Source organism: Phoenix dactylifera, chromosome 1 (assembly GCF_051530095.1).
Source record: "Phoenix dactylifera cultivar Ajwa chromosome 1, Ajwa_hap1_PhDact_Kaust_v1.1, whole genome shotgun sequence".
In the NCBI taxonomy this organism is placed as follows: domain Eukaryota; kingdom Viridiplantae; phylum Streptophyta; class Magnoliopsida; order Arecales; family Arecaceae; genus Phoenix; species Phoenix dactylifera.
This window is the reverse complement of record NC_143190.1, coordinates 45,285,801-45,307,602: the sequence shown is the minus strand read 5'-3', so window position 1 is coordinate 45,307,602 and position 21,802 is coordinate 45,285,801. Positions and strand designations below refer to the sequence as shown.

The window sequence follows — 21,802 nt, the reverse complement described above, 5'->3', positions numbered from 1 at the left end:
GTAATAGGATTTGACAGAGAAGGTCCCTTTATTAGTCCATTTCCAAGAGTAAGATTTGATAGGCCGTTTGAATTGGCTTGACGTATTAATTGCTCAAACTCTAGTAGAGCAAATACGGAGTCACGGTAAGGGGTCGAGGGAATACAATTCACTGGGACAATAAAGACCCCAAGAGACAGCAATACGTGCAGGGAGTGTGGTCTAACCGAGGGATCAAAGTAGAATCCGAGTTCTGTACCATTTGCAGAGGAGATTTTAATGCTGCAAAAGAAACAGCCGGTGCAGTGGAAAAGTTCACTGGATGGTGGACCTACAATGAGTCCTTGCATCAGCATTAGAAACTTCTATTAAATTTTCTTAAACCACTTCAAAAAATTAAAAAACATTATAAAAAGTTAATTAGTTTATTTGGAACCTAGATTTTGGATTATTTTGGAGCCAGGTTTTGTAATACTCGGCGTCTGGATCTGGATAAGTTGTGATATGGAAGCAGTCTAACCTGTAGACTCTCTTTCCCATAATTTATTAAATTTTCTTCGCAATTTAATTACAACTTCACATCTTAATTAATTCAGTAACCTGAAATATCAACCAAATAAGGGATATTTTTCTGATTAGTGAGGGGTTCTAACCCCATCCCTGCCCTAGACACACCCTTTTACTTGGGCTGAAGTCTCGATCTTCGGGTGGTTTCAGTTTGGTGCTTACAATACCAATTTGCACAAAAGGACCAGAGTTATATCTTACATTAAAATTTTTTTGCACGAATCTACTATTGGATCACCCGATGCATAGATCTCTAAGCAATCAGTGAAATACCTGCAATACCAATTTGCGCAAAGAGATCGAGGCTTTATCTCTCATGCAAAAAAGAAGGATCCACTTTTGTTCGCATGAATCCATCATCCGGTCATGTCCGCATGGATCCCCATATGACATGGTCCAAAGGCAAATCCTTCTTTTGCACAAAAACTACATCTCCAATCCATTGCATGAAGTTACCGAACTCTTGCCTTACCTAAAATGGCAAGGGATTGTGTCATCCCAGCAAAATAAGGGATGTTATTAATTCAAGAATAAATGATGAAAAGGTGGCTACTTGGAGTTACAAATATCTATTTTCTCGTTAATTAATTATCCTGTTACAATGTACAATTACAACTCAAACACCAACCTAGCTTAACTCATGTCTGGTTCGGTCGGTCAGTGAGGAGGGCCTGGGGCTGGATCTTGTTTGCTCGCGTTTACACGTGTCTAGAATCACTCTGTGAGCCCCACGTGCCATGAGATACGGCATCCTACGCGTGACTCTTACAATTGGGACGGTAAAATAAACCCCAAGAGCACTCCCTAAATCAGGTGCTTAAATACCCAAACATGAAGCCGAAAACCCAGTCGCCCGCTCTCCTCTCTATCCCTCTCTCTCTCTCTCAGGTGCGTCTGAGCGAGCCAGCAACCCTGCGGAGGTCTTCTTTCTTTCCGGTTTCCACTGAGAGAGAAAGATAGAAGGAGCTGGTGAGAGAGGTCCATCCATGCCCATGCCGACGGCCATGTCCATGTCCGGATCCCGAGGGCCGTTTGGGGAGGGGGAGGGGGCGTCGCTGCCGGCGTCGTCGGGAGCGGACGCGAAGAAGCGGCGGGTGACCTACTTCTACGAGCCGACCATCGGGGACTACTACTACGGACAGGGGCACCCGATGAAGCCCCACCGCATCCGGATGGCCCACAATCTGGTCGTGCACTACTCCCTCCACCACCTCATGGAGGTCTGCCGCCCCTTCCCCGCCTCCGCCGACGACATCCGCCGCTTCCACTCCGATGACTATGTCGACTTCCTCTCCGCCCTCGTCTCCCCCGCCCCCGCCCCCGCCCCCGCCGACCCCCGCCTCCTGAAGCGCTTCAACGTCGGCGAGGACTGCCCCGTCTTCGACGGCCTCTTCGAGTTCTGCCAGGCCTCCGCTGGCGGTTCCATCGGCGCCGCCGTCAAGATCAACCGCGGCGACGCCGACATCGCCATCAACTGGGCTGGCGGTCTTCATCACGCCAAGAAGTGCGAGGCCTCCGGCTTCTGCTACGTCAACGACATCGTCCTCGGCATCCTCGAGCTCCTCAAGTTCCACAGGGTGAGCTGCTCTGACTCTTCCGCTGCTGACTTCTTGGTTTTTCTCCTTCTTTTTAACTATAAGTCTTTTCGTTATTTTTGAACCCTACTCCCCTCCCCCGCTCTCAATATATTCTTATTCTTCGTCTTCTTTTTCTTTCCAATCTATATTGCCAGTTCTTCTTGCCATGGACGATTTGTATCTGTTTTTATTCTTCTAGGGTTTATGAAATAATTGCAGCGAGCTGATCTAAGTTAAAGACGATATGGCACTAGGATCTTCTTCTAGGGTTTATCCAATCCCTTCCATCGTCGTTTAACTAGGGTGTTTTCTAAATATGGCATTACGGTTTTTTCTAGGGTTTGTCTAATCACTTCGATTATCGTTTAAGTATATATAGATCGATGGACTCATTCAAAGAATCCGCGGATCTACTATAGGTCATCATACTTTCTTGGCGGCATGGGAGAAAAGCCCAATATTTGCTTGTTAGAATTAACGGAAAAAAGATTCTAAATTTTGTGCTTGCCTCTTCATGTTTGACTAAGCCTTGATTCTTTTCTGCATCTGATTCTAGTAAGTCTGATCCCGTTCTGGCTTTTGCAAATTGACCCTAGAAGAGTTTTGGTAGTGAAATCAGGAAATGGAATGCATTTAAAGCGGTTTGGCTGATTATAGATTGGTGTTGCACTGATCAGTCTTTCAGTGAATGGTCCGAAAATGCTACATTACACATCTTTGACAAGTTGCAATATGCCATTGTATGTACCATGTGGATTTGATGTGGATAGCTAGTTAAATCTCATATCCTACTTAACATGTGTTTCTCAGATCTATAATAGGTCTAGTTACCAGATCGTTTAGTAATTCCTATTCAGAATTGTTGTATCCTTATGTCTCCACATAACATGACATCCGTGTTTTTCTTTTCCTTGGTCCTTTTGAACCCCAACGGAGGTTTAAAAATTTGGTTTCAGTTTCAGCTAGGCCTTTGAAGGTCTGATTTTGGCAGCTTTGCTATAAAATTTAAGTTTTGGACAAGAAAATAAGCTATAAATAATTATAAGAAAATAGGAAAAAAAAAGAGAAGCCAAGAAAAAGTTGTTACACACCATTTAGGATATTTTCTGTCGTATCAGATCTTTATTTGTACAATATTCATATGTAGTAAAATTCATAAATACATGGCTAAAGAGCACCAGTGCTAATCACCTGTCAGATTATTGCTCAGTTCACTGAGCTGATGTGGCAGTCGGGGATTAGTGCAGTGCACAAGCGGTTCCGCGGTATTAGTTGAGCTTTGGCTATCGCTCAGCTGATCAACGACTTCCATACCATACCGTTGAACTAAAGTAGTGATTTGGCGGGCAATCTGCCCTTTCCATTTCTAAATTGTATAGTTAATTCATTTCTCCATTTGTTTAAAAATATATTGTATATTAGCAACTATGAATCTTTCGCTTCTTTCTATATCAGAGTCTATTCTCCATCATTTTTTAGCATAGTTTGCAAATGTATTGAACTTGGGTATTTCCTTCTCATATTTGTTGAGATTATGTGGCAATTTCACTTTAAATTCATGTACTTATAGAATATATATATTTTATCTAAAAAAACAAACATGTAAATCACCAAAAAAAAAAAAACAAGCATGTTATCATTGTGATGATTTCTTTAATTCTTGGCATTAGTCTCTTTAAACTATTGATATAATTTCAATGCATCCTTTTTGTATATTTTGCTTTCTTAATGCATCATAAATCACCTCTTGTGGTACATCATATGCATTTTCCAAAATTTTATCTGTTTTATCTAAATCTTTCCATAGTCTAGTTATCATTTTGTGACCAGATAAGTACAAATGGCATAACATTTTAAGGAGTTAAATGAATTTGTGTGGGAGTTGCGGTTTTACTTTATAACAGAGTTCATTAGTGCTTGCTCATATTTGTCCATATAAACTGCATCAATTTATTATGACATTTTATTTTTTGTAGCCTTGCTTCTTGCTTTTTAGCTGATTCAAATGTTGGGCAGCGTGTACTCTATGTAGACATTGATGTCCATCATGGAGATGGTGTTGAAGAGGCTTTTTTCACAACTGATAGAGTCATGACTGTCTCATTCCACAAATATGGGGACTTCTTTCCTGGGACAGGGCATATCAAGGACAATGGTTTTGGGAAAGGAAAGTACTATGCTTTGAATGTTCCTTTGAATGATGGCACAGATGATGATAGCTTCCGTGGACTATTTAGGCCAATCATTCAAAAAGTAATGGAGGTTTATCAGCCTGATGCAGTGGTTCTCCAGTGTGGTGCAGATTCCTTGGCTGGAGATAGGCTAGGTTGCTTCAACTTGTCAGTGAAGGGGCATGCAGATTGTCTACGATATCTCAGATCTTTTAATGTACCTCTGATGGTATTGGGTGGTGGAGGTTATACTATTAGGAATGTTGCTCGCTGCTGGTGCTATGAGGTCTGTTACATATTTGTAATTTTTAAGCATCACTGTAATTTGAGATGGTTATAAAATGTTATATGGTACCATGGTGCAGACAGCTGTTGCAGTTGGAGTGGAACCTGATAATAAGTTGCCGTACAATGAATATTATGAGTACTTTGGTCCTGACTATAATCTTCATATTGAACCAAAAAACATAGAGAATCAGAACTCTCCACAAGATCTCGAGACAATGAGGTAATTGTTAACCATACGTTCATCTGATTATTTCATTTATATTTCTTGATGTTGTTATGAAAAATGTATATTATGATTTTTAATAACTGAATTCTTTTCTTGACTAGTTTTGATATGTATATGGTTTCTGAGAGGATATAATCTTTCTTGAATGTTGTTGACAGTATGTCAAATAATATGCAGTGTAACATTTCAATAGGTTATCAAATTGGTTCATGTGATGCTATGGTGTACTACATTTTTGTTGCAAAAAAGTTGGCAATAAATACTATACTGATCCAAAAGTTATAACCGCATGAGAAGTTTGCTAATGGAAAGATGTTGTTCAAAAACAACATGTTGAACTTCCGTTCCCACTTTGTATTATGGAAAACAGCATTTAGTTACTTAAGCATCAGTGAGATTTCTTGTTTATATCTGAATGACTTGTTTACTTTTCACCATGAGTTAACTTACTGAAATTCAGTTACTCGGAGTAGCCATGCATACTGGCCATTCCATGACTGTTTTTTTTCTCCATTCTTTTTTTCTTGCATTTACTTTGTAGGAAACAAATATATGTAATTTGATATCTTGCCTTTTCTGCATTGATTGGTTTATGACATTCCAGGAATGTTTTGTTGGAGCACCTTTCGAAGATACAGCATGTTCCAAGTGTACAGTTTCAGGCCAGACCTCCAGATGCAGAAACTCCTGAGGAGGTAGTCCCCCCTGCTGCAACCAAATTTACGTGCATCCTTTTACCTTTACATTTTTAAATGATTCTACATGACTCGAAGAACTTGCTTTAATGTAGGAAGATGAGGATATGGATCGCAGGCCGCAACGTCAACTATGGAGTGGTGAATGTTATGATTCTGAACCAGAAGAGGGCAAAAGGCCTCAACATGGACATTCTAGCTTAAGCGATATATCTGCAACGCACTCTGATAATATGGTAACTGCAACTACTTATTAAACTTTAATTTGAACAAATCTGATATGATGTTTTTTGTGTTTTCTTCACTAAGCAAATTCATCAATGGAACTTTTAGCATGTGTTCTTTTTCATCTTTTTGTTAACATTGGTGTTCTATGTCAAGAAGCCAACATGAAATTATATCCACGATAGTGACAAACAACCTGGGATTTTAAGCTACACCTTGTCAATAAGGTATTGCTCTATCATATGCAACGTGAGAACGGTAAAACACAAGTGATATGCATACGTGCATTATGCACCAATATGCGTTAGCATCTTCAACATCTTTTAATATGAATTGTTGTCATCTTTGCTATAGCAGCAAAGATATCATCGAGGTAATGGTTTGCAATAACTTGATAAGCTTTACAGTGATTTATCGAACCATTGAAGCATCCATAAATTTCTTGATCCACTTTCCAAATCATGGGAACCTTATAAGCAACTACGATGAATTCTGTAGTGCTGTGTTGAACTGTCAAGGTGGCTTTAACCATCTTGAGTTTCTTCCCTGCTGATAGGGATCTTGTGGGAAGAGAATATCTCATCTGCATGTATTATGAATGCCTCAGTATCAGTAACTTGCCTTTAGTAATTAGAATCTTTTACCAGTGGCACCATGTCCCTTTTTCATGTCTTGCTTCTGCTCTTGCACCTGCTTCCTCATTTTTTTACCTTATTTAAAATGAGCAGTAGGAACATTAACCAGTCCAATAAGAATTGTGCTATCATTATATTATTATTTCTCTTCAGGTTTCTTTTGCATTTGCTGATACCATCTCAATTGCTTCCTCAATTAATTCAACTTCAATGTCTCTCCCTTCTATATTTTTGGCATATCTACTTGTACATGATCATTTTTACCACATATCTAGTGTGTTTGGACCCTCTTTATTATCCAGCAGAAAGTTACACAACATTCTGTGCCTTATTTGCATCGGTCTCTTAACTCCTTAAAAGTTGCTTGGTATTAAATCTACCAATTCTAATTCTATTAGAGATGCTAACATCTATCTCTCCATTCTTTTGGTATGATATTTTGAGATACTGAAACTGTTTTCACCTCATGCCTATGGCCTTTGATCACCTCATCTGTTCTTTCCCAATAACTGTATATTTTCTATTAGTACTAGGCCCCTATCCCAAATTTATTCCTCCATAGTTTCATTTTTGCATTCAACATGATCCTTATCTCATCATTTGATACTTCATTATCTGCAAATTGTATACACTATGCTGTCAACTTCCAAATAAGACTAGTAGGTCTAGGACATTGTGCTTAATTCTTACTCTTGGTTTAGGCCTAGATGATTATGAATATGATAATGGTTTGGGCCAACCATCACCATGATCGGAGTTTCTTGACATGTGATGGTTACATCACACACCACCATACATGTGCTTGAAATTTCAATGAAACAGCTGCCTGCATGCTTCTTCTTGAATGCCCGCCAAATTACCTCATGGTTTATTCTGTTATTTACTTTCTCCAAATTGGTGATTGAAGGATGGGCATGAAAATATTTCGAACTAGAAGCAGGACTTTAGTGGCCTGTATTTTATCCAAGGTAGAAATGGGACATGATGTTCTAGAACATGTAAAAATCATGAGGGGAGTTTCAAATTGCCATTGATGATTATTAAGTTGTAGAATACCACCTTTGTTATTTCATTGATATTTTACCATGTCTGTCTACCTTTAGCTTTCTGGGAAATTATGTTATGTTTCCTATGTGTTTTGCCATATTAGAATGCTTACTGGATCACCGAGCACTGGGATTTTCAATCGATGCATTTTCATCAACTGCAGAGTCAAGGCGGGAAAGAACTAAATCCAGAATTGTAGAATATAGTGCTGCAGTTAATTGATAATGATTAATAACCTGGAAAAATTCTATTTATTACTTCAGATATCAATGCCTTTTGCTAGCCAATTGTAGAAATCTCATAATGACTCATCCAACTCAGGTTTTTATTATCCTGGTACCTCCAATGAGTCCAATTATCTGCTAGCTAGACATTCTGCCAATTCATGATTTAACTTGGTCTTCTTCCTCTCCACCTTTCTTCTTGTCCATTATTGAGATGAAGGAGAGACAATCAAGATGTAGAAGAAACAAACTGATTGTACATAGGAGATTTAGTCGAACAAAACTATTTTTGGGTTTTCTACCCCAAGAAAAAATAGGAACACAGTTTAAGACAACTTTTTTCAATGTTGTTTAGCAGTCAGAGAATATCTAGTTCATCTTCTGGTTTGTTTTAAGCCAAGGTTTTAAATATCGGTGCCGAACCCATGCTGTTTTTTCATTGGATGGTACGGTGTCAGGACGGCACCAGTTTCAATGGTACATACTGAAACTGAAGACATTAAAAAGAATAAAAAAAACCATATCAGTATGGTCGATACAATATCACTGGTGTGCACTGGTGCAGACAGGAACAGCCAGTACATATGGTACAGACTGTTTCAGTGCCCCAGCATCCGTACTGATGCTGGACTCGCATTGAAACGGTGCAGTGGTACCATCCCATTTAGGCAGTTCTAGATCATCCATGTTTCAATAAGTTATTGGGGTTAGAGTGGCTTTAAACTCATGACCTCAAGCTTCCTATGAAAGTTCTTTTGGTTATACAAGCTCCTGAAATATCTTTTTCTCCCGGAGGCAACTAGGTCAGTGGGTTGGGTCTGATACTGAGACCACGGCCTCAAGCATCTGAACTATCTGATGTTCATAGATTAGCATGGTCCTCAAGAGATGGCCTATGTAGAAGGCCTCTTTTCGTTCCCCCAAAAGGCAATGTTGTCTCAACAATGTCTGTGGTGGACTTTCTGAGGAAATGTGAAAGAGCTCGATGGTGATGTTTATGACTTGGTGAAGTCATCTGACTGCTTTGCTGCTCTATTGATGCATTTGATTTCATGATAAAGTGGTTGTAATCTACCAAAATTTACAAATTAACCTTACTATCCTAGAAAGAAATGGCCCTTGCAGAAATTTCTTGTTCAGCTCATAAGGAACTCTGTTATGTTGTGTTTGTGACCACTTGGTACCCTTGCATGTCTATTTGAAACTTAAACTTCAGCTTTAGTTTCAGGGGCAAAAACTTGTTCATGATGCAGGACCGGCTATAAAAATTTGAAGCAGCTGAGCAAGCCAATTACCGTCTGTCAAGGATCTACAGCAAAAAAGAATATGGACAAAGTTATTCTTGCCTTAGTGGGCCTTCATCTATGAGATCATCATTACAATTGTGTGCTTATCTGCTTTGTTGTATCCGGAAAGACTGAAATACACTGATGTTCAGCGGTAGGAGGCTGTCAATTCTTTCTGCAGTTGAGGTATGTGTCTGGTCTGGAGAAATTGTTGTGCTATTGCATCTTGCACCCACCCCCCACCCCCCACCCCCTTCTTAAAAAAGAGAGAGAAGAGAACAGTAAATGGAAAATAAACTCGTGCATGTAATGTAGAAGTTGAAATGCATAGATTCTCTCGTCATTGCTCCTTTTCTGTGATGTTAAACTACGGGTGCTGTAGTGGCAACTTGGATTGATCCTTTATCCCTTTATTCTCTTGCAAAGGGAGCACTATTCCAAGTTTGCAGGTAGGAGGATGTAGAAACAGTTGGTAGTCTCTTCTGTGCTTAGGTCTAAAGCACAGCCCATTTGATCATTTTAGTCCTGCTTTTTGAAGCCTAATTGAATTCTAAGCATCCCATCCCTCCTATCTTAGGAGTAGGCTAGTCATGTAGGGCTGGAGGAGCGAGCGATCCCGACATATTAAAGAGTCGAGTATTATTTATATATGAGGAAATGACCCTTGGTCTGGGGTCCCTTTGGACCTGTCAGGTTTTTTCGCTCCTTGCTCCAGGGCTGTATGTATTGTCACCAGACTTGAGCCATTTAATTCCTCCTCCCTTTCTTTTCTTTTCTTCATTATTTTTTCCATTTCCCCGTACAAGGTACGATGGATAGTTATTCCATGGTTTACTCGTGAGATTCATGATTTTTTTATAAATTGTTCGTGATCTGTCTGCAAACTAGCAAATAATTCAAGAATAATTCCAATAACTCTTTTTGCGGACCGACTATCTCAATTTGATTAACAAACAGAAAAAGAAAAAAAAAACTTTTATTTACAAAACAAACAAATAAAAAAAAAAAACTATACGAACATATATATCTCGACAAACAAAAAAGGTCGAATGGGGCTCTGTTCTGCATCATTTCTCTAGCTCTTGCTTGCACAGAGGACAAGAAGATATGATTCTCAGCCATTGATCGACACACCTCAGATGGAAAAGATGCGAGCACGGCAGCTGCCTCACCTCCTCTGTGTCTCCGTACTTGGCCAGGCATATGCAGCAGCACTCCTGCCCACACAAGAAAATCGAAGAACATCATCAAACGGTGGTAATACAGACAGACCTGCGGATAAGGTTCCAATTTGATGCTCCAAACAGTGTGTGGCAGTCATCTGACTTACTGGGTTCTCGCTTGCAGTCCCAGTCATAGGCTCTACTTTCTTGAACTGCCAATGAGGCAGCCTCGATATCTGATCATCTGAGGCTCCTCGGTCGGCAGAGGCCAAGTTCATGTTGTATCCCAAGGTGCTGCTTATGAACGGGACGCAGCAGCAGAGCAGCACAAACAGCAGGAAGGGGAAGGAGTAGACGATGGCATTCCAAGCAAGCAGCGTCAGGCAAAGGACATGCAGCTTCGGTGCTCTGTCGAAGGACCCATGCCGGGAGTCGAAGATCCATACGTTGCCCATCACGAACCATATCGCAAAAAATAGCTCGAGGAGCGTCCTGGACTTGTTCATCAGATGAGAACTTCTGGTACACATACATGATGGCAGATTTGTTGGCATAAAGTTGGGCCGAATCAAATAACAAGTTTTCCTTCATTGGTGGATGGAGAGATTACCTCGATTCCTCGGCGCTCATCTGCTGTTCTAAATCAGTGACGACGTTGCTGATGTTGGAGTGGCGGTAGCGCCAATATAGAAGGGGAAGGCTGAGGAGATTCCCAAGGTTGTACCCGGCCAGCCAGCTTCTGAGGGGCCAAACTGGGTTCTCCTTGTGAGATACGGCCATTGTAACCGTGATGACAACCATCTGGAATACCAGAACTATGGACTCGAGGGCCAACCATGGCTTGGAATTGAATGGGTTCGAGACTAAATCGGACCTCGACCCGTTCTGATACTGAAAGACTCTTCTCAGGAAGCTGAACCATCTGGCTCTGGATATCCTCATAACCATCCTCATTAGGAATGCGAGAGGCAGAGCTCGGGGTGCATTCTGGTGACCCTCGACGATCGGCATATGGCCTTCTCTGGCGAGAGATGGCGTATATGTGGGTGGGAAATAGTAACGGGTGTTCATCCAGATAACCCAAGGACCACCACCAATAAATTCTAAGTTTTCCACAGAAGGTTGGCTAGGAATCACTCAAAATTTCCATCTCTCCTGAGAACTGCATTGGCGAAAACTACTGATAAGATCAGCCCATAATAATCGCAGACGTGGAATTACCGGCAGACAGAGATTTTGATGCATTATGGTTCGCTGGTTTGGTTGGACAGCTTGACATTTTTGAACTTGAGACAACCGAGGAATTGGGACGGCTAGAATAATCCTTCCTAGGGGTAAGAGGTGAAGAGGAATGGAACTGACGAATGCTTCTACGGCGAGATGAAATATAATATACAGATGGGAGTCCCTTTTAGTTGAAAACTAGTAAAGGTGGGATTGAAGCGAAAGGAAGGTAGGGAGTTGGGCTGAGATGGTGACCAAAAATCTAACAATTTGCTTCGGTTCCAAGCGTATCAGGGAACTAACCGTTGGCCTAACCATGTCCCTCCACTTCTCTATTTTGTTTATTTGAAAAGCAAACCTTATTTAATTGGTAGCAAACACCAGCTCTTAGCTTCCTGCATTTGTGGAATCATGGAGGACGTGTGTGGAATCATGGAGGACACAGGGCTGACGAGGATTTTCTTTCGTATTAAAACAGATGATTCATGCAGTTTCAGTACGGAATAGGCCTAATAAATCCATTGAACTCATGAGACAGCCCTTTTTGCTTTCATGTTGGTAATTTTGGCAGTTTTCATGAATGGAGATGTTTGAGTTAGGTCCAGACTTTGGCAGGTATAGGACAATGAGATCCTATCGCATAATGACAAACGTTTTTACGAAATGGTTTGCCACAAAATCTTTCAGAAGGAAAAATACAAACTGCTAGAAATCTAATAGGGATTAGTGAGGCATTTGGTTCTATAGGAATGCGGGTAAACAGGGAACTTTGGTATTCTATTTGATAAGCTCATCGCAATCGAAGGTCATCAACTCAACTTGTAATCAGAAGTAAATTTTTCAAGTCCCACCATTTGATTTGTTCTTGGTCCACCACGTTTAAACATATAAATTTTGTAGCCGATGAGCCTGAGTTTTGAGTGCATAAGCTCGTAGTCCATGGTTCCACAAGCAGGTTTCATAACGTGAAACTTTATTTTCCTAACTCAAAAGAAAAAAAAATGAAAAACTTTTGCTTTTCTGAGGAAAAATATCTAGATCCGTCAGTTAAACTGTTCGATAACAGTGTAAAGATACAACATTCAATCCACAGGCAAAAACTTGTACAAGCAAAAAATGCAGCCCAGAAGAAATTCCAAACCAAAAGGAACAAAATAACACATTTTCCTTGTTCGCAGATAGGCATGGCTACAGCGTCTGCATTGTTACTGCCGAGTTCGCCCTTCAATAAAATGGACATGATAGATATTTTCCTACATCAAGACTCAAGAGGACCCTAGTTCATACATATAGGACCTTTCTCATTCCCTCGTTCTTTTAACGTGCACTTCAGCATCAGCACGAGTCCATATATTGTCCGTGCGAAGACAGTTCTCGAAGGAGTTTACAAAGGTATAGCATGCTGAACTTGGCTTACACATCTGCCCGGTGACACAACATAAATCTATACTTTAAAAATGATAAAATCTAATCAAACAGACAATTTTTCCATTGAAAACAAGGATTGAACTGGGCGTTTCCTGCTATAAATCCCAAAGTACGAACGGCCAACTGGAGAATCAGGGCCGCTGAGATTAATTTTCACAGTTTCCTATTAAAAAAGAGAAGTTTCGTAACAAGGGAACCGTAAGCCAGAATGCTTTCAATGAATTATTATAGATGGCAAACCCATATTTCCTATTAAAAAAGAGTGTGAGCATGCGTGGTTGTGTACGAGTGCGAGCATGCATGTGTGCATGTGCACGTGTGTAGGCAAGTGCACAAGTGCACGCATGCCTGCATGCTATAGGATGACTTTCACATGCTAAAACTGCAGAGACGAAAATCAAGAGTAAGAGCTTAGAGGAAGCAATACTGAGCACGAAGTGCAAGGAGATACTAAAGATACAAGACATTTGCTGTAGTTTACACCAGAAGCAGCATCAGTGATATTTGATTGAAATCTAATGGGAACAAAAGTGGGAGCAGAGACATATAAAAAAAATATATATTTTTTCAAAAAGACTTGGATCAAGATCATTTAAACAAACTTCCCAGTACAGCAGAATTTGCCTTCTGTAGGAACCACTGTCAAGAAAGCATCGAATAGGCAAAATCAAAGCAGATGGTGATTGAATCTATTTGCGAATATAATTATGCCCAAATAGGTTTAGAATTGCTATATATAATTCTATTGAATCCAGAAAAAGGTACCAAAGAACTCCATGCACAAAAGCAATTACAACTAACAAGCAAAATAACATGAACCTCATGATATTTATCAGACCATGATATCGGATGCAATTACTTTGGGATCTTCAAGAAAAGCATGAGTCTGATAAGAGTAGCATCTTTCATAAACATCAACCGACCTTTCCTTGCAAGCATCCCAAACAATTTTAGGGGCCTTCAGTCAGTGGGGTGCACAGAGCTTTGCAACATATTTATGGTATTGGAAGACATAATTATACTAGATTAATATTTTGACAGATTTTTAATGATTTGAACCATGATCATTAAAAGACACTTGGATGAATGGATGCCCATGTCTTTGGACCAAATTCACAGTTCTCCATGATTAGTCAAACTAGATGAACATTTTTAACTTATTGACATATTTTTTTGTGCACATTCGCTACTTGTAGCATGACTAATATATTGCATTCACAATTTCCTGAACAAAACGTATTTGCCTTTGTCATATTGATTCTACTAAATTTCTCTATTTACATGGTCAACTCCCATTGCAATGCATACATTTCTTAAAGAAAAAAAAATATCCTGATGTAATTTCTGCTCCCATCACTTCACAACAAGCAATACCACTTGTGATCTCTGCCAGAACAAATAGGATAGACATTAAATGGAGATTTTTGTCATCAAGCCAAACCATGCCCCATCCTCTTATATCACCATTTGATCTCAACTTTTCTCTTATAAGAAATAATCTGCCACCTGGGCCGCCCTAGAGAGAACACTGGTTCAAAAACTTCTACGGAAAATGGAAAGTTAGGATCTAGAAAGGTAGCAACAGATGGATAGATTGGAAAGTTGAAATTCCAGGATGATAACAACAGAAGCACAGAGCTCAACTTGTAAAAGATGAGGAGTTCAAAAAGGACCCATAAGGTCATGCAAATTATACAACAGTCAAGGCATAAACATAGACAGCCAAGTTAGGTGCCAAGAAACTCAATTAACATATCTTCATTCTGAGTGAAAATTAATGCACCTTAATTAGCTACAAGAAGACTCATAACTATGATCTAATCTACAAATTCCTCCAAAATATGTATGTATTATATATGTACATACAAACCAACCTACATACATACATACATAAATTTCGTGTTTCCAATGGTTCGATTCAGGATAGCATGAAAAAGTGAAGACAGAGAGAACATGTAGGGCAAAAATGAAGGAAAAAATGGAGAGTGAAAAGAGGAAATGAAACAAAAGGAAGGACGAAAATAGAATAAACATAAAAAACTACAAGTTAAATTATCAATAACTTAAACAAGATACTTTTCACAACAAGGAAAAGATTAATAGAAGAAAGCTCATAAAACCGAGTCCATTATTTAGGTAAGGGAGCAACTGTAGATGTTATCTTCTAATATCTTAAGCCTGGCGAGTTGACAAAATACAAGTGATGCTGATATTTGAATTAAGAAAACCAAAGGATATCTCTATGCAGACAAAAATTGGAAGATCTTAAAATAGGAACAGTCCGCTGCTGAATAAACATAAGAAAATGTACAAGTTAAATTATCAATAACTTAAAGGAGATACTTCTCAAAACAAGGAAAAGATTGACAGAAGAAAGCTCATACAAAGAGTAAATCATTTAGGTAAGGAAAGTAGATGTTATCTTCTGATATCTTAAGCCTGGTGAGTAGAAAAAAATACAAGTGATGCTGATATCTGAATTAAGAAAACCAAAGGATATCTCTATGCAGACAAAAATTAGAACATATTAATGTAGGTATAGCGAGCTGCTGAACTAAAACTATGAATGCTGCTTAAAGCAATCATGGAGTCTCCTTTAATAACCATAACCACAGCCAACAAGTATTGTTCTATCTAATTGGCACAGCTATATATTCTATAAAGCAATCTTCATAAATTGTTCCAATAAAGTGCAAAATCCTAGTTTTAAGTAGATCAGCCCCAATAAATAAGAAGATAAGTGAAACTAATAGAACTTTAAAAAGAATGATTGGTATCCTTGTTAAAGGGGCAGAATACAAGATGTAGAAGGTCAAAAATTGAGACTGGGAAATAATCTGAACAAATTAGGAGAGATAAATTGAAGGGCTGTAAATGTAACCCTGAGAGTCATGCAGGGAAGTTCAATAGCTTTCTGGCCATCCAGAGTTCAAAAAGTCACATCAAGGAATTCATTATGTAAATGCAGGATAAAAGAGGTATTCAGACTCATACAAGCACAAAAAATACAAAAGTCATTTTTTGGTTTTAGCTTCCCCCCAACAACAGTTTGCTTCTACAGTTTTAAATGGCTAATATTCACAAGAAGGAATGCTCTTACCATGTCACATAGCAAGATATGAAGCATCAGTACTTCAGTAAAGAAGCTTCAATTGTTTTTCTTTTTCTGATAAACTGGAAGGTCAATGACCCAAAGAATATTTACAAGGAATGTAAATAGCTCCTGCCTATGGTATCATATAATAACAAATGAGAGAAATCAGGGTGGAAAGAACAGTTGCTGATAAATTCATATTTGAATATCTACCAGAGAGCCAATCTGCAAGATAGTTTGCCTCCCTAAATACTTTTTGGTTAATATGTACTAGATGCTGATACACCTCCAAAACAGCAGGACATGTCTGATACTTCCTGTAGTTATCCATCTTTATTTATTTTTTTAAAATCTTGTTCAACATAGAAAGGATACATTTGCAATAACCCTAAATACTTTTAGATATTGTTAAGTTATGGGTCAAGCTGGCTTAGGAAGTAACATCCAAATCTGCAGTTATTTAGGAGGTAAAACCCCCTCTTGACTTCATCATCATTCATGCCCAAGCTGAGATAATGCACCTTTAAAGAGTGCGGAGACCTAAAAAACCCAAATAATCTTTAATAGACTAAAGAATTAGTATTTATCATATATATTAACAACCTCAAAATTATGGGATATAGTCTCCTCATGGTATAGATCTATCTTGGTACAATAACCACTAACGGATATATCTTCAAAATATTGTTCCAAGGGAAAAAGGATGGGGAAGTGATTATTAAAAAGCTTAGCGTTTCCTTTACGAGAAGGGAAACAACAGAGTTGTACCTGAATGAGAAAGTGAAAGAGTTGGCTCAAAAGTAAATATCCAGTCATTGAAGCATAAAGACAATCTATGCACATAATGGCAATCAACTTTTTGATCCATTTCAATACACGGTCCCCTTGAAGTTTTTTCTATAGCACATGGTCCTGTTGAAGTTTTCTCTATAACAATCACTCAAATTAAAGTATTTTTTTTTTTTTGCTAGGACAGGTGGATCATACTTGACGAGTATGGATACACCCAATAAAGTCAAAAAATAGGATACCTCGGAGTGCCAAGAGCAACTCCTCATCTCCAGCCCACAGGGTACCGCCAGAGTGACAGGGTACATAAGCAGCTACCCAATCCGCGGCCTCATTGGCTTCGCGGTATACATGCTTGGCCTGAAAGGCCCCTCCATCCTTCACCATAGCCCAAATGTCCCAGAGCAATGGGTGGTCACAAACGTTACCCCTTGGACCCTCCCGAATTCAACTGATAACGGTGGCTGAGTCACCCTCTAGAATGATGGACCTGGCCTGTACACGCACCGGGCATGGCGAAAGCCCACCCAAGCAGCTCGCAGCTTCACACTCGGAACCGAAGTGTCAAATAACTGACTGCCCCCAACAGCCACAACCCTAGCAGACAAGTCCCGAATAACAAAACCCGCACTTCTCCTCGTGCCACTGTCCAGGACTGACCCATTAAAGTATTTTCGCCAGAAGATGTTGTTGCTCCAGCAGAGATTGTTCATTTGGGCAGATTCTTGCTACATTACTAAATTTATGCCACCGATAATAGAATAGCTAATGGTATCATAAAAGGGCTCATGAGGTCAAGCTGATAGAAACATGAATCTACTTGGAAAAGAAAAATGGAGAGAGAACAAGAAAAACAGGGGATATATCAAGAGAAGAGAGAGAGAGAGAGAGATAGAGAGAGAAAGTCAAAGCATGATAATTGATTTGATTAAACATCCTCTAGTCTCTAAATCAGGTTGGTAGCAATATATAGGGGAAGGTACACAGACCAGAAGTAAATCAATCTCAAACCGCAGATTATTCATTACCATCCCAAACTATACAAAGGCAACCTGAAGTTGTCCTTATACAGACCAAGTTCCTTGTTTAACCTTACTTCAAACTTCAAGCAAATTGTCAATACCCATAACCACTTACAAAGAAAAAATTTATAACTGAAAAGTAATGGGACTGGAATTTAGCTTCCAATATTTATTCATATCTTTATGACCTAGAAAAAAAATTAAGTTTCAAGATTGCACTGTGCCAATACTCTTGGAATCTCAAACATGACACAAGAGCACTTGGAATTTTCAAAAGGTAAATGTCTTGCTTACTTTACGCTGCCATGTTGATAAATAAAATATGTAGCATCTTTTCTAGAGAGCAATTAGTGCAAATGCTGACCCTACAATATTCTAGTTAAAAATACAAGCATGGAACAGACAGGGTACTTATTGACTTCTGCCTCCACAAAGAAATGAAATACCCTAAATACCATATTGATACATGAGCATAACTTCCATACATTAAATACCGTATTGATAAATCTCAAGTTCCTCATGTCAATCTCAAGTTCCTCATGTCAATCTCAAGTTCCTCATGTCAATCTCAAGTTCCTATACATAAGCATATAACTTCTATATCCATTCACATTTTATGCCATGTATTTTGTTGGAAAGAGTACAAATTTAGAGAAAAAAAGAACAAAATAACAAATAATATCTTCTATTAAGGTATCAATATTTTATTGTGAAGAATATCAATATCTCAAACATGCATGCTCACATAGAATTCTGTTTAATCTTTTTTGTCAGTTGATAATCAATTTGAATAATATAAAACACAGGTTGTTGGTTAAAATAATGGTATTGCAAATGAACAATCAGAAAAAAATAATATTAACACAAGAGCTACAGGATGTAACAAGATGGTACCTGAGTTGACTAGAAATGGACAACAAGTGATCCATAGCAGATGCAATGGCACGTTCATTGATCATGTGAAGGCTCAAACAAATAAGAACCTCTAGGCCCTATCTGCTTCAACTTCTTTGATCACAGAGATTAAAAAGACATTATCTTGCTCAAATTGTTCTTTCTTCTTAGACCACAAAAAGGTAATAAAATCTCCTATCCCCATTAATGATCAGATGAAGGACAATGTGTTTCTTGCAAAATCTCTACTTCAGCTTCATCATCGGGATTGGATATGAAACTCATCAGCTTTCATCCCCATGCCTTTTTTATCTTACTTGTCCTTGTTATATATGCAATAACCCTACAAAGGTTAATGTATATAATAATTCCAACTCTTTCCTCAACTTCCAAAAGAAATTCAACATCCAATAACAATGCAGAACACAGAGTACCATGATAATGCACTGATACATTACACATAGACTTAAAAATATAAATTTAATCATTTCATAAACCATGCAAGAGGAATACTTACTATGTTTCTAAGTTATATAAAAAGGTCAATTTTCAGAATAAAGAAATCCTTGCTACAAAACGAGCAAACCCTTTTCAGTCGATTAGAGAAATAGCGAGTTTTGGGGGGGTTTTTTCCCAAACAGCACAGCTATCCGTGTAACTAGATGCAATAAATAGATCGTGGTCAATAATTTTTCTCACACTCCAAACTGTTCAAAAACAGTAATATGAGAACGCAGAAAAGATAAGAAAGGATTAGGACGAGCTGTTCGCTTTTTCATAAAGTTTAACTTTCACTTAACCATTATGGAAGTAATATAAGCAGTATTAAACTACTTTAAAGACAAGAATGAATCAAGCATCCACTACCGTAACGCCCAGCACGACTTAAGTTTGCCCCATCGACAGGACAGCAACGATGAAAAAGGCCTAGCAAAACTCTGGAAGCTGTAACAAGACCTACTTTTACTTCTGCTTGGATGCCTTCTTCTTTGAAGCCGCAGGGGTCGCCTGTGGCTTCGGGTGTCGATCAGCCTCGCTCGGGTCCAACCATTTCAGCGGGTGGCGATTAAAAAAGGGCCAATTGGGCACCGTAATCAATGCAGTCAGCAAAACTCCAGAGGCGTAGATAAGTATCATCATCTGGAAGGATTCGATAGCATATCCGACCGCGAAAGCAACAACCGCGAACACTACGAGCAAAATCTGCATCAAAAACTCCGAGTGCTTCTGTCCTTGCCAATCCATCTAACAAAAAGGAAGGGAAGAAAATATCTAAATTGAAAAGAAAAAAAATCAGAGCTTCGCATAAAAACCCTAAAAAAATCAGAATATAACTAAAACAACCAAATTGTAGCAGGATTAGCGATCCATCAACTGAAAATCAAGGGATCAAACGCCCTAAGATCACAAAGATCAAGAACTCGAGATTTGAAATCGTGAATTGAACGCTTGTTCGCCATTCGAACTGACGTTTGAGAGTACATCAAGGGGAAGAATAAAGCCCGGTTGGTTTGGATCGGATCGAAGAATGAGAAGAAGAGGGCAACGGCGGCCTGAAGAACTTGGATAACTGGATCAGAGAAAACCCTAAACCTAATCGCCAGATGGCCATAGAAGAGGAGGGAGGAGGGGGGGGGTTTAGGTTCTTACCGCGGGAGTCTGAGCGGGCTGCGGGTTCGGAACGAGGGGATGCGAAGGGCGTCGGGACGACCGGCTTTGCAAGCAGGCGGATGGTGGTGATTTCTCCCCGATGAAGGTTTACAGGGGCGGTAATGCGCCAGGCTGGGGTCAGGTTCGGGTACGATCAAGAATATATTATACTTATCAAGCCTCGACGACTCTGACCCAAACACGACCCAATCTGGCAGAACGTCAATAATACCTAATCCCAGACCTAGACATGATCGACCTGGCATATTTGGGCTAACTTTCCCCACCCCAAATATATCCAAAAATTAAAAAAAAAATAAAAAATAAAAAACAAAATATAGGACACGTCTCAAAACAGACTATCTAATTTGCAACTTCATCTTCTGATAAACATAATATTTTGGATTAGGAGATGCGACCCCGTCTCCCTAGCTAATTTTTCAAGAGATTCAACTTGCCGCCCCGAAAGAGCTAACTTTTCAATTTATTTTTTTTTATGAAATAATTTTGCAATCTGTTTAACATCCATAATCATTGAATAAATAAGCAATATAAAAAAAGAGAAATTGAAGGGGGAAAAAAAAGAAAAGCAAAGAAAAGGTTACCAAACCTATGTGTGTTCTATACAATGTTCTACATTAAAATATTCTAAAATCCTAATTCTATTCTTTTAATTTATCTATTTTTTAATATTCTTTCTATCCCTTCCTGTACTAGGGATACACAAGCAGGGTAAGTAGTCCATGACAGTGCATTTGGCGAGAAAAGTAAGAAGAAAGAGGAAGGCAGAATTGAGAGAAAAAAGAGGAAGGCAGAATTGAGAGAAAAAAGAGGAGAATGATAGAGAGAATGGCTAGTGGAATGAAAGGATATTAAGGAGATTGGCATAGAAGATGATGGCATAAGGACTAAGGAGGCCAGCAAAAGTGGAGGTACGACCGTACGAGGAGGAGCCAAGCGGCTCATGAGAGCAAAATTAGGAGAGAGGAGCAGAAGAGGGCCAAGCGCTGGTTGGTGATTTTATTTCTTTTCAAGGGTACTACTATACTTATCCAAGACTCTCTCTGTAATGGGTCCAAACTAGAGCTTTTAATCCAATAAAGAGTATTGTTAGTCCAGGGCCAATAAATTTGGCTATTTGTGATTTGCACACATATAAGTGCTGAGTTTAGTTGTTGAACGTGAAAACATGCTGAACTTTTTCCTTGGATATACGCATATCTTGAAAATTGGCTATAGATATTTTTCTTTATGCTTGAATTTTGCCCACATTTTATTTTTAAATCTAATTATGCCCACATGTGTTTCATAAGAATTTTTGCTAAATATCAATTTGGATTTAAATCCGCATCCAAACCGTGCCGGATTTGGATAGAGAGAATTGTCGTACTGCATTATGCTACTATTATGATGAAGAAATTCAAATTTATGTGAATATCTTCTTAAAATTTATATTTATTTTTGTACCTTCATAAAATATTGTTTTTGCACAAATGCCTCAAATATAACAGTTCTTCTATTTTGTTAATAAAAACTATATTTATTTTTGTTATGGGGGAATTGAGCCGCCATGCCCCACGTGATCGGCACGCGTATCCAGGAAAGCTACAGCTGCCCT

At 38.9% G+C, this 21,802-nt stretch overlaps 3 protein-coding genes across 7 annotated transcripts; 1 reads left to right on the top strand and 2 right to left on the bottom strand.

The window, feature by feature from the left end:
• Positions 1–1,357: 1,357 nt before the first annotated feature.
• Positions 1,358–9,263, top strand: LOC103708153 (histone deacetylase 6). 4 transcript variants are annotated; one of them, XM_008792941.6, is made up of 6 exons: positions 1,358–2,123; positions 4,140–4,580; positions 4,660–4,802; positions 5,413–5,503; positions 5,599–5,739; positions 8,888–9,263. In XM_008792941.6, the coding sequence occupies exons 1-6, from the start codon at positions 1,533–1,535 to the stop codon at positions 8,897–8,899; spliced, it is 1,419 nt and encodes a 472-aa protein (XP_008791163.3). In that variant the 5' UTR covers positions 1,358–1,532; the 3' UTR covers positions 8,900–9,263. The 4 variants fall into 4 exon arrangements, with proteins under 4 accessions (XP_008791163.3, XP_008791162.3, XP_008791160.3 ...); XM_008792940.6 differs by having other exon boundaries at positions 8,863–9,263; XM_008792938.6 differs by having other exon boundaries at positions 1,362–2,123; positions 8,857–9,263.
• Positions 9,264–9,814: 551 nt separating this feature from the next.
• Positions 9,815–14,750, bottom strand: LOC103708152 (E3 ubiquitin-protein ligase At1g63170-like). Its single transcript, XM_008792937.6, has 3 exons — positions 10,694–14,750; positions 10,251–10,602; positions 9,815–10,137 (listed from the first exon to the last, which is right to left on the bottom strand). The coding sequence occupies exons 1-3, from the start codon at positions 11,152–11,154 to the stop codon at positions 9,988–9,990; spliced, it is 963 nt and encodes a 320-aa protein (XP_008791159.3). The 5' UTR covers positions 11,155–14,750; the 3' UTR covers positions 9,815–9,987.
• Positions 14,751–19,275: 4,525 nt separating this feature from the next.
• LOC103708151 (signal peptidase complex subunit 1-like) lies at positions 19,276–20,324 on the bottom strand. Of its 2 annotated transcripts, none has more exons than XM_008792936.6 (2): positions 20,185–20,324; positions 19,276–19,806 (listed from the first exon to the last, which is right to left on the bottom strand). In XM_008792936.6, the coding sequence occupies exon 2, from the start codon at positions 19,777–19,779 to the stop codon at positions 19,498–19,500; it is 282 nt and encodes a 93-aa protein (XP_008791158.4). In that variant the 5' UTR covers positions 19,780–19,806; positions 20,185–20,324; the 3' UTR covers positions 19,276–19,497. The 2 variants fall into 2 exon arrangements, with proteins under 2 accessions (XP_008791158.4, XP_089780465.1); XM_089924339.1 differs by having other exon boundaries at positions 19,276–19,779.
• Between the last annotated feature and the right edge of the window lie 1,478 nt (positions 20,325–21,802).